At 49.6% G+C, this 13,197-nt stretch overlaps 1 protein-coding gene across 15 annotated transcripts in view; it reads right to left on the reverse strand.

The window, feature by feature from the left end:
* Positions 1-239: 239 nt before the first annotated feature.
* CCDC57 (coiled-coil domain containing 57) overlaps positions 240-13,197 on the reverse strand; it is a 119,059-nt gene continuing 106,101 nt past the window's right edge. For all 15 annotated transcript variants that reach the window (XM_082442003.1, XM_082442015.1, XM_082442013.1 and 12 more), the window contains one exon: positions 240-868. In XM_082442003.1, the coding sequence (XP_082298129.1) occupies positions 666-868 (203 nt within the window). In that variant the 3' untranslated portion in view covers positions 240-665. The remainder of the gene's footprint in view (positions 869-13,197) is intronic.

A 13,197-nucleotide genomic window follows, 5' to 3' on the forward strand; every position in this document is an offset into this window, starting at 1 on the left:
CCTGGTCGTAGAGTGAACCCCAAAACCCACATGTTTGTAGCAGGGTCTGTGGAGAGTTAAATACAGAATTTTACGCTATGAGATTTCCTGCTCACTTGTGTGTGACATCTGTAGTTCAGGATTGTAACTGGCTCTCTATTTTACACTAAAATATAAACAGAGTAGCATGTGTAGTGATGCCAAAAGCACTCACAGTCGAACCTTTGAATCACAAGAAACCTGGCCACGAGAGCCACACATGCAAAGCCCAGGAAATCTTTTACTGTCCTTCCCAAGTTAAAAGAACAATTCGGGGCTCTGCGATCAGTCCATGAGGTGCCTTAGCAGCACTGGGGAGGCTGCTCTTCAGTTCACTTTTCCCACCCATGCGTGTGCGCACACACCCACACACACATGCACACACACACTCACACATACCCCTGATATGGAGATAAAGCCACCAAGGAGGAGGAGGGGGAAGAGACCGAGAGATGGATTGGAAGGGAGGAGGAAGGGGAAAAGGGGAGGGGGGAAGGGGGAAGAGGAGGAAGGAGGGGATGAGAAGAAGGGGGAGGGGGAGGGGAAGGGTGTGGGGAGGGGAGGGAGGGGAAGGGGTGGGGAGGGGGAGGGGTGGGGAGGAGGAGGGGTGGGGAGGAGGAGGGGCGGGGAGGGGTGGTTCGAGGAGGTCAGTCCTTGGAGTTGTAGTTACGAATCTTGGGGGGCCGCTGGCAGCCTTTAGGTTTTGCAGGATGAGCCCTGGGGTGTCTGGCAGGCTTGCCCCTTGCTTGGGCTTTCATCTTCATCCCTTCGACGGCAAAGGCCGCGCATGGCGCCACGGGGCTTCCCTTGGGGTGTTGGAGGCTGTAGGCTGCTGGAGGTGCTGGGTGCTCTAGCAGGTGAAGAGAAAAGAGAAAGGAGGGTGCATCATCATGGGGCAGGAAGGGGCAGGACGCGGTGCGTACAGAGAGCTGGGTTCACTGAGTGCAAGTGGCTGAGCTGCTTGCCAGCAAGAACCAGAGACCCCATGCCTTCCCTGGTTCCTTGCGTGGGCCCATGCAGGCCAGTGTCCTGCTGGGGCAACAGCTGTACCTGAGGGTCCTGGCCCTGGTGTCCCCACACAGAAGGTCTGTGTGGGCACGTGCTCTCCAGATGCTCTGCAGGGCCTGGGCCTGCTCCTCCACTGGGCACTCAGGACATTTGGCCCTGAAAACGACATCTCCTGTCGTGCTCATTTTGCAATAGGTCCCACGGAGGTACCAAGGTTAATGGTTGACTCACGACACTTCCCAGGCATTTCCCAGGCTGTCAACCACCCCCTGCCCTCTGGCCATGCTTGCCGGGCATCTCCAACTGCCCAGCAGCCCTGACACGTGTGGCCAGGCACAGGCCAAGGACCCGGGAGCTGCATCACATGTCACAGGTATGGGCCAATGCTCCAGGGCAGCCCTTCCAAAATATTGGCAACAACTGTCTTTGCACTAGGGCACCATAGGTGATTTTTTTTAAAGTTCTTTGAGCTCTTCTCTATTTTCCTAGTTTTTAGAACTAAGAATGTATTTCTTTTTTAAAAGTACCAAGAAGAGGGCTTCCCTGGTGGCACAGTGGTTGAGAGTCTGCCTGCTAATGCAGGGGACACGGGTTCGAGCCCTGGTCTGGGAAGATCCCACATGCCGTGGAGCAACTAGGCCCGTGAGCCACAACTACCGAGCCTGCGCGTTTGGAGCCTGTGCTCCGCAACAAGGGAGGCCGCAATAGTGAGAGGCCCGTGCACCGCAATGAAGAGCGGCCCCCGCTTGCCACAACTAGAGAAAGCCCTCGCACAGAAACGAAGAGCCAACACAGCCAAAAATAAAAATAAATTAATTAATTAATTAAAAAAAAAATACCAAGAAGACGTACAAGAATGTACTGTACAACATGGGGAATAGAGACAATGTTTTGTAATAACTGTAAATGGAGTGTAACCCTTTAAAAACTGTATAAAAAGTAAAAAATAAAAATAAATAAAAAGCAATTGTGAGATGCAAGCTCAGGGGCGGCTCTCCTTCCTGGGCTGGCCTAGCAGGCAGGGCCGGGGTCTGGAGCTCCAGGAGGGTCTGCACTAAAAGACAATGCTGGGACTTCCCTGGCGGTCCAGTGGTTAAGACTCCATGCTTCCAGTGCAGGGGGCACAGGTGCTATCCCTGGTTGGGAACTAAGATCCCACATACCACGTGGTGCGGCCAAAAAAATAAATAAAATAAAATAAAAGAGAATGCTGCCTCAGGGTGTAAAGACATGGTAGGTGGGGCCTGGCCAACTGGCACTGGCATCTCACACGTGTGACACACACTGCAGTGACGCACACCGTCTACCCAGTGTCACCGAGCCCACCCCCATGGGTCTGGTGGTGGGACACTGTGGGGAGAGGTCTGGAGGGCCTGCCCAGCGCATGGCCGCATGCTGCACAGGTGGATGAGAGGAACCAACCTGGGAAAGACTTGAGGCCGAGGACAGGCCAGCTGCACAGCCTCTGGAGGAAAACAACAGCGCTGGTGTGGAGCTGGGAGATGGGAAAGGCCTGGGCTTTGAAAGCACACACACAGGGCTGTGTGCCGGGCTTCTTCCAGTGACTCCAGCACCACGAGCTGGGGGTCTGCCACGAGCACCCAGGCCCTGGTCCCCTCTCTCATCTTGTGCTCTTTCTGCTCCTCTGGCCTCTGGAGACATCTGGAACCATTCCTCCTTTCCCGGAGCCTCCAGGGGTCGCACCCAGTGGCCTCCCCAGAGCCCTCAGCCCCAAAGCTGGGCCAGGTTCTGCTCTCCTCCTGCCCAGTGCCTCCGTGCGCCGGGTCCTGGAGTGGGGTGAGGATGTGCGTCCCTGGACGTCCCCAGGCTCCCTTCTGCTTCCTCTGGCCATGACTGCTTCTCCCTCTCTGGGAAAGCGCCTGTGTCTTTGGTTCTTAAACCCCAGATGAATTCCTCCTCTCTACACAGAGACACTCCCACCCCAGATGCCTTTACAAGTACTTATAAAGGGATCTCTGGTCAGCTCCATCCTGCTCACTTGGTTTCCTTCTGGAATGCAGCGGCCACTGGGGAGGGGCAGGGTCAGGACCCTGACCACTGTGATGCTGGGGGTCCTCCCCTATAACTCGAGGGAGCAGCCCCTTCAGGGGTTCTGTGGGCGTGACCTGAGTCCATCCCAGAGTCTCCACTTGGAGGCTCCTGGAGAAAGTGAGGCGTAGGGAGAAGGGCCAGCCCAGGCCCCAAGACCTTTGCTTGGGAGGCCAAGCTCCCTGTGGCCGGCTGTCAGGAGCTGTTTGCCAGCTCAGCCGGATGCCAGGCAGGTGGTTCCACTTTACGCTGGGAGCACAGGCCAGGCAGACCCACCCATCTGCCTGGGGGCAGGGCCTCTGAGCCGAGGGTGAGAAAAGGCCGGGAGGATGGCACAGCCGGCCTTGCAGCCTCTGGTTTTTGTCCCTCTCCTTGCAGTGTCGCCCGGAGGGGGTGACTGGCTCCTCCAGGACAGGTTTTCAGGGCAGGGCAGTCCTGGCTCAGCCATGAAGCTGGACATGTCAGGCCTGCTCTCCTCAGGACACTCCCTGTGCCCGAGCCATGGTCTCCGCTTGATTAATCTGCGCCCTCACTCAGACCAGGAGCTGGTGTGTGGAAGCGAGGCTCCCACCGTGCTCTCTGCCTTCTCTCCCTTGCCTGACCTGTTCTGCTGTCTTTCTGCACTGGTTCTGATCAGGCTTCAGGGAAATTGGGGGGCACAGCACTTGCCTCTCATGGGCTGCTGGTCCAGCTCCAGCTCTCAGGAAGGTTCAGCGAGATGCCGAAGACCTCCCAGTATGAACCCGGGAGCAGGACTGGGGGCCCTGCAGGGGCTGACAGTGCCAAGGGGGGTGTGGGCTTGCACTTTTGGTGGGTGGCCTTCCCCGCAACCTTCCTGGAGCCTGTAATGACCTTGAGCCTGGAAGTTCTCGTGGACCAGCGCCCCGGGGGAAGTGGGCTAGTCTCCTGTCTCAGGGCCTCCTAGTGCTCTTTGAGCACAGCTCTCTGGAGGCTCGGAGCTCCTGCTCAGCTCCCTTCTGCGTTGGCTTCTAGGCTGCCTGGCTATCAGGGTGACCCTGAGCACGCCTGCCAGGCCTCTAAGGGCAGTTGGAAGGGCTGGGGACTCAGCTGCACTCCTGAGAAAGGGGATATGGAGCCATGTCTGCCCTGGCTCTCCAGAGCCTTCCCTGGAGCTGGGCGGCTGCTCTAGACGCAGGTACCAGTTGTGGCCTTGGCCACAGGGGACAAGGCCTTCTCAGGCTTACTTCAGCCTCAGCTGCTCTAGCCAGTCCTTCCCTCTCCTCTCTGGGTGACCACCTCTGCATGCTGACGGCCCCTTGTTTCTGTCGAGACCTCTCTCTTGCTTCCCTGGGAGCCCCTTAAGCCCCCAAGTTCAACATTTCTCAAATTGGGGGAATCACACCCCCAGGTCTCCTCACCCTCACCCTGGGCCTCCTTGTGGATCAGTGGTTAAAAGTTAGATTCCGTTACACTCCCCACCCCCAAATCCTTCCAAGGCTTCCCACCACGGTTGGGATAGAGCCCCAAGCCTTCAGTGTATGATGGGTGTGGGTGGTGGGTATGACCTGGACCCTGAGCAGCCCTGCCCTGCCGGGAGCTGCTGCTCGCCCCCGGTGCAGAGGCTCTGGGAGGACACTCCCAGGCCCGACTCTACTCAGCAGGGTGGAGGAGGGGCAGGCAGGAAACGCCAGATCCTTCAGGGCCCTGCAGCCACTCCCAGCCTTGGGCTGGGGACGCTGCCCAGACCAACCTTGTTAACAGACCAGCATCACCACTCCTCCCACCCCCTTCCTGAAGTTAATGCCTGACACTAACCCCTAACTGCTCCTTCTTACCATCATTTTGGGGGGTACCTCCTCCCTGGTTCTGGGCTCATCCAGGACTGTCTGCTAGCGTCCCTCAGTGTGGCCCAGTGTGGTTTCCATCCTGGGCTTTGGGAAGGGCTGCCGGGCCACAGGGTGCCAGGACTTGGGCAGGGGACTTAGCAGAAATACTCTGTGGCAGAGGACGTGAGGAGAGCTGGCACCGCCTCCATGGTGACTCTACCCCTTTTCGGGGCCTGTCTGAGCCCCAGCTCCCCAGAGGAGAGGGGCTGGCAGAGGCCAGGTCAGGTGGGCAGGCGGCAGGCGCATGGGTGCAGGCGTGGGGAAGGAGGAAATGGCGCCAGGACAGAGGTCAGGACAGTGGGGGCTGGGGTCAGGCGGCAGAAAGCAGAGGCTGGGCCACCAAGCCTGGCTGGGTGCCCCCTTTGGAGGGAAGAGGGCTGGCGGGGCTGCCTGGAGGTGGGGGGGAGCCGAGCGCCCAGGCTGCACCCAGAGAGCCTGTGTCCTCTGTAAGGCATGTGTGGGGACAGCAGGGAGGGCACAGATGAGCACATCGGGTGGGGTAGATTCTGATCTGCCTTCTTTCCACAGAGATCAAAGCCTGAAAACCTGATAAACAAGATGACATTCATGAAAGGTACACTTTCAAAGGGACCCGTGGGGGCTCTGCCCCCAGGGAGGCCAGGCCGGGCACCCAAGCATCGCTGGAGATCCTCATGGGGAGGGGCTGCCCACCTCTGCACCCAGCCGGGGTGCAGACCGGCAGGCCACACGCCTCGAAGGGCTGCCCTCTGCTCCTTCTTGGCGGGGGTACAGCTGTGAGTGAGGCAACATTCTCCTCTTCCACAGAAACGTGCCCCCTCGGGAGGGCCGCCAATTGGCCACAAGCACACTGGCTGCCTGTCTTGTTCCAGGCCCTGTAAGTCCGGATCAGGCCCCAGGTGATGAGCCTGAGGACCCTGTGGGCCGCTTTGGGTCCCCACCCCCGCAAACACCACCCCCCACCCCCTTCGGGAGGAGAGGCCAGCCACAGACGTGCCCTGCAGGGCAGGCAGCCAGCGCTCAGGGCTGGGAGTGAGCTCTGCGCAGACCTACTGCGTGCCCGGTAGCTCCCCACAGCTTCTCTGTTGCTCCCTGTCTGATTTCAGCCCAAGTGGGAGGCCTGAGGCTGGCAAGGGGGCCAGGAGGCCTCTCCACGGGCCTGGGCCGCCGGAATGACTGACCGTGTGAGCAGAAGTGTGGCATTTGCAGAGTGCCGCCACGGTGCCAGGCATGGCTCTAGGCGAAGCTTCCCGGGCACACACCCGCCTCACGCCTGGCCCCTACACGGGGGCAGTGAGACCCCCATCCTGACACAGAGGTGGTGCAGCTGGGCCAAGAGCAAAAGTCCAGGATCATCAACCTGCAGCTGCTGGGCTGGAAGTAAGAATGCAACTCTTGCCCCTCTGTCAGGCCTCCCTTGGGCACTGCGAAGAGGAGGGCGCCTGTGCAGCTCTGAACGCCTGAGCCACGTCCCACCCCATGAATTGGGAGCCCCTTCTGTAGATGGCTGGGCTTTTTTGCCCAACTGCAGAGTTCCCTCAGTCCCCACGTGGACCAGGGAGGCTCAGCCCTGGTCGTAGAGTGAACCCCAAAACCCACATGTTTGTAGCAGGGTCTGTGGAGAGCTAAATACAGAATTTTACGCTATGAGATTTCCTGCTCACTTGTGTGTGACATCTGTAGTTCAGGATTGTAACTGGCTCTCTATTTTACACTAAAATATAAATGGAGTAGCACGTGTAATGATGCCAAAAGCACTCAGGGCTGAACCTTCGAATCACAAGAAACCTGGCCACGAGAGCCACATGTGCAAAGCCCAGGAAATCTTTTACAGTCTTTCCCAAGTTAAAGTACAAATCCCTCATTTCCCAGGATTAGTTACATTGTTAGTATGCTTACTTGAGGACTGAACAGCATTCTTACAGGATGTTGATGGAGGACAGAATTTGGATGAGGCCAAACTTATACAAAAACTTCTACATTTTTGTATTGAATTCTGTCAAACACAAACTTTAAATCCCTACAGGAATACAGGCACGAGGGGTTCTCAAACAAGTGGGATAAAAATTCTGGTTCAGTATAAGGATCCACGTTGAGAATACTCTTGGGAGGAGTGCTTACAGAAGGAGAAAAACAAATCCAGAAGAAGCTTCCAGAGACGTTAGAAACAGAGAAATCAAACCCATACAGACCCACAACGACCCAAAATGAGAATTCCAGACACTGTGGCTGTGATGGGGTGGGGTGGCCGGTCATGGGGAGGAGTGGAGTGTGTAAAGAACGTGCCTATGGTGGGGGAACAGGAAAGTGGTAACAAGTGTGAGAAATCAGTAGGGCTGCGTGAACACGGGTGTGAGTGAGTGAAATTATCCTAGGGCAAAAGTAGAATATGTAACTTACAGTGCAGCAGAAGAAAACTTGATTTCTCCAATGAAAGGCAGGAATGTAGAAAAGAAAAGCAGAAAGTAAATAAATGGGAAGTAAATAATATGTAGAATTAAGCCCAATGATAAGAACTAAATGAACATAAATGGGTTAAGTTCACCAACGAAGAAAAAAATTCTCAAATTGGATTAAAAAAAACAAACAGGACTTCCCTGGCGGCACAGTGGTTAAGAATCCGCCTGCCAATGTAGGGGACACAGGTTTGATCCCTGCTCTGGGAAGATCCCACATGCCGTGGAGCAACCAAACATGTGCACCACAACTACTGAGCCTGCCTTCTAAAGCCTGCGAGCCATAACTACTGAGCCCGCATGCCACAACTACTGAAGCCTGCGCGCCTAGAGACCGTGCTCTGCAACAAGAGAAGCCACCGCAATGAGAAGCCCACACGCTGCAACGAAGAGTAGCCCCCGCTCACCGCAACTAGAGAAAGCCCACATGCAGCAACGAAGACCCAATGCAGACAAAAATAAATAAATAAATAAATTTATATTAAAAAAAAAAAAACAAGAGCCAACAAGATATTGTATAGAAGACCCATTTAAAACAAAAGACAGGGAATTCCCTGGCAGTCCAGTGTCCAGTGGTTAGGACTCTGTGCTTCCACTGCTGGGGGCCTGGGTTTGATTGATCCCTGGTTGAGGAACTAAGATGTCCCAAGCCATGTGGTGAGGCCAAAAAAAAACAAACATAAAAATTGAAAACAAAACAAAATAAAAAATAGAATTAGGCACAAAGTGTCATAAGGGGCAAAGAAGAACTCTGTGCTCTGGTGAAGGGACAACTTCAAAACATATCAAATGACATCTGACAGAGCTGCAGAGCAAAATAGATAATCCAAAACGGTAGGTGAATGTTTTAATCACCCCTGTTGATCACAAACCCACACAGAGATGGCAAAGACTTAGTCAATGGAATTAATTAACCTTGAGTTATTAAGACACAGAGACGTCTAAACTACTAGGCAGATAATACACTTTTTTTTTTTTTTGCCAAACACAGACCACACACAGAATCAGACCACATATCAGGCCACAGAACAAGTCTCAATTCATTCCAAATAAAACACAATAAAATTAGAAACCAACATCAAAATCCCCCCAAATTTCTTCTGCTTTGAAACTGACTAATGTATTACTGAATAATCCTTGAGTTATACAGGAAATCAAATAGTGAATTAAAAAATATTTAGAAGTGAATCTCAGAATTTGTAGGACAGAGCTGAAACAGCTTTAAATACACTTATCTGGAAATACTAACAGTTAAAACTACCAGGAGATGAGCTAGCCTCCAATGGGAGAAGTCGGAGAGTAAGGAACAGAACAAACTTGGGAACAGGAAAAAGGATGTCACAGCGTTAAAGGCAAGTTTCAGTGACACAGAATCTTCAAGAAAACAAACAGCGCAGAGTATCAACAGAACCCAAACTGCTATCTGCAGAGATTAATAAGATTAACCTCTGCCAAGACTGATCCAAAAAAGGGAGAGAAAACGAACATGGCAGGGGAATAACTGGGTAAAAATGAATGTTATAAAGACCTATTCATGAGTAAGTTAATAAAATCTAGATGAAATGGAAAGTTACAAAACCATTTGAAATGTCCAATAATTATTAAGAAAATTGAAATGATGATCAAAAACTTCCCTCCCCAAAGACCTGTGGCTCAGATGACTTTACAGGAGGTTCTACTGAATTTTCAAAGAAACCAAAATTTCAAGGAATAGTCAATTTCTATCTTATTCCAATTATTCAGAAAAGTAGAAAAAGATTGAAAGCCACCCAGCTCATTTTATAAGTAATCTACATTCCCAAACCAGATAAAGACAACCCAAGAAAAAATTACAGGCCTATTTAACTCATAAATGTAGCTATAAAAACTGTATATAAACATTAGCAAATCAAATCAAATAAGTATTAAAAATATATCATTATCAAGTATAGTTTATCCCAGTAATGCAAAGCTGTTTCAATATCAGAAAATCTACCACTATAGTTCACCACAATAAGCAAAAAAAAAAATATGATTATCATAATCAATGCAGAAAAACACCTGATGAGGTTTAACACTTACTTATGATGAAAACGCTTAGTAAATCAAGAATGTAGGGGCTTCCCTGGTGGCTCCAGTGGTTAAGAATCCGCCTGCCAATGCAAGGGACATGGGTTCGAGCCCTGGTCCGGGAAGATCCCACATACCGCAGAGCAACTAAGCCCGCGTGCCACAACTACTGAGCCTACACTCTAGAGCCCGCGATCCACAACTACTGAGCCTGTGCGCCACAACTACTGAGCCTGCGCTCTAGAGCCTGCAAGCCACAGCTACTGAAGCCCACACTCATAGAGCCCATGCTCCGCAACAAGAGAAGCCACTGCAATGAGAAACCCGCACACTGCAAGGAAGAGTAGTCCCCGCTCGCCGCAACTAGAGAAAGCCCATGCGCAGCAACAAAGACCCAACTCAGCCAAATATAAATAAATAAATAAATAAATTTATATTAAAAAAAAAAAGAATGTAAGGGAAGAGATTTCCTTGGTGGCGTAGTGGTTAGGACTCCGCACTCCCAATGCAGGGGGCCGATCCCTGGTCCAGGAACTAGATTCCACATGCATGCCCCAACCTAAGAGTTCACATGCCACAACTAAGGAGCCGGTAAGCTGCAACTAAGGAGCTGGCGAGCTGCAACTAAGGAGCCTGCCTGCCTGCTGCAACTAAGACCCAACACAACCAAAAAAAAAAAAAAAAGGAAAATTTTAACTTGATAGAGGTTATATTTTAAAAACACATAGCAATCACTTTATTTAGTGGAAAACTAGCCTCAATCTCTTCAAGTCAGAGAATGAGACAAGATGTTCATGATGACACTCCTGTTAATATGGTTCCAGGGCCCCAACCAGCTCTGTAAGGAAAGCAAACTAAATAGGACTATAAGTACTGAAGGGAAGGAACACTCACTATTTGAAGACAGCAAGATCATCCACTTAGGGAAAAAAGCACCAAAGACAAACTATTAGTGTTAATGTGGAAGTTCAGCAAGGCGGGTGGACAGATCAGCCTGCTCACTACAGAGCACTTCTCTACAGAACTGTAACCATCTAGCAAATAGGATAAAGTGATGGAAATAGCAAGAAAACTCTAAGCCAGCCTGCCACCTGTTCTGTAAATGACGTCTCACTGGGATGCAGCCGGATGCCTTGCCATCGTTGTCTGTGGCCAGAGGGTGGCCACTGTTTCCACTGCTGCTTCTGCCACCAGCACCTGGGGGCCTTCCCTCAGCGAAGGAGGATCTAGGCCACCCTCTCTTTACAAAGTGAGTGTGAAATCTGCAGTGTTCTCCAGAGAGCAAATGACCGCTTATGAATCAAGAAACCAGAAGTGGGTTTGTTCTATACACTGATTCTAATGGTTTTTAAAGTTGAGGTACTATTTCTTTAAACAAAATCTTGAGTGCAGGCCTGCAGGGAAGGGCAGCTCTGGCTGGGATGAGGGTAGGAAGCCAGAGGCTCCTTCATCCCTCCCACCCCCCAGGGCTCTCGAGGCCCTTCTGAGAGGCCCTGGGGCCCGCTGAGAGGGCACTGTTGACAGTAATGACCTCCCCTAGGAGTCCTGAGTGCCACAGTGGAGGATAATTAAGAGAGCCTGAGTAAATTGATAGGAATTACAAGAATTCTGCAAGGACCTGCAGCGGCCATCAAATGTGAGGCAAGTTGACACTGGTGTCTTTCTCACTTTGGCCCTTCTTGGTTTTGCCTATGACAGACGCAGATCTCCTAGACTAGAAACTGAGACTGGAAGGGACCATGGGGCAGGAGAGAGACAGAACATAGACAGCAGAAGGCTAGCATTCTCCAGAACTTCCTGGTCCATTGCTGCTCCCAGCTGCTGTCTGGGTGATGCTAAACACAGGAGATCCTTTGCTGTTTTTTTAAAAAAATAACTTCTATTGAGTTATAATTTACAAACAGTAAAATGTACCCATTTTAAGTGTGCATTTCAATGGGTTGTAGAAAATGTATACATCCATGTATGTGGAACATTTCCATCACTCCAAACATCCCTACCCCCGGCCCTAAGCAACCATCAATCTGCTTTCTGTCATTACTGACTATATGGGTCGTTTCTAGAATTTCACATAAAAAGAGTACACTAGGTACTGTTTGATGTCTGGTTCTTCCAGAGATCAAAGAAATGTTTCTGAGTTCCTGTTGTCATATGTATCGGTAGTTCTTTTGCTTGTGGAGTAGTAGTACGTCATACGGCTACACAGTAATTTGCTTTTCCATTTATGTGTTGATGGACATTTGTGTTGTTCCCAGTCTGACATTCGTGTTAAGGCCTTCCAGTGCGTGGATGTTTCTGTTTCTCTCCCACGGTTACCATGGAATTGAAAGGCTAGGTTGTGTAGTAAGAAAGTTTTTTTTAAGAAACTGCCAAGCTATTTTCCAAAGCAGTTGACCATCCTGTGTTCCCTCAGGCAGTATGAGTTCCAGCTCCTCCACATCCTGGCTACCACTTGATACTGTCATGTTTTTGTATGTTTTCGGTTATCTGAGTGAACGTGTAGTGGCACCTTGCTGTGGTTTAAATTTGCATTTCCCTGATGACTAACAATGAGTATCTTTCATGGGCTTGCTGGCCATTTGCATCTCTTCTATTGTAAAGGGTCTTTTCTAGTATTCTATTTTAAAAATTGGGCTATTTATTTACTACTGAGTTGTAAAGTTCTTTGAATATTCTGGACACAAGTCCTTGATATGTGTTCAAATATTTTTTCCCAGCCTGTGGCTTACCTTTTCATTTTCTTGACAGTGTCATTGGAGAAGCAGAACTTGAGCATTTTGATGAAGTCCAATCTATCAAATTTTTTTTCATTTATGGTTGGAACTTTTTTTAATCCTAAGAAATTTTTGCCTATCCCAAAGTCACAAAGATTTTCTCCTATGCTTTCTTCTAGAAGTTTTATAGTTTTAACTTTAAATTTAGGCTTATGATAGATTTTGATTTAATTTTTGTATTTGGTAAAAGAGTTGAGATTTATTTTTTCCCCACATGGATATCTAGTTGTTCCAGCACGATTAATTGCATAAACAATCCATTCCTCTTAAGTTACATTAATTGAAAAATCAATCACCACATGTGTGTGTGTGTCTATTTTTTCTGTCCTTATGCCAACAACACACTGTCATGTTTACTAGAGCTTTATAGTAAGTCTTACAATCAGGTAGTTTAAGTGACTTCAACTGTTCTTTTTCAGGATTGCTTTGGATGTTCTGTATCTTTTGCATTTCCATGTAAATTTTAATTTTCAATTTCAATTTTAAAAGCCTGCTGGGATTTTAATTCAGATTGTGTTAAATCTATAGATAAATTTTGTAAGGAATGACATCTTAACATTGAGTCTTCTGATCCATGAATATGCTACATCTCTCCATTATTTGGGTCTTAATTTTCTCTGCAATGATTTTTTTTTTTTTCAGTGTACAGGTATTTGGTTTAGTATGTCCCTAAGTATTTCATGGTTTTGGATGCTATTGTTAACGGTATTTTTATTGCAATTTCCAGTTTTTCATTGCTAGATACATAATTGATTTGGTATATTGATCTCATATCCTGGGCCTTTGCTAAAGTCACTCTTTAGGTCTAGTAGGTTTTTTTTTTTTGGTAGGTTATTTACAATTTTTATGTACTAGATAATGCAGTGTGTGAATGAAACAGTTTTACTTCTTCTTTTGCATTCTGTATGTCCAGCCTCCCTGCTTTTTTACATGACTAGGATTACCAGCAGTGTGGAATGCAAGTGCTGAAAGTGGGATCAGCCTTTTACCATCAAGTAAAATACTAGCTGCAGGTTT

This window comes from Balaenoptera physalus (genome assembly GCF_965194825.1).
Source record: "Balaenoptera physalus genome assembly, chromosome: 20".
NCBI lineage: Eukaryota > Metazoa > Chordata > Mammalia > Artiodactyla > Balaenopteridae > Balaenoptera > Balaenoptera physalus.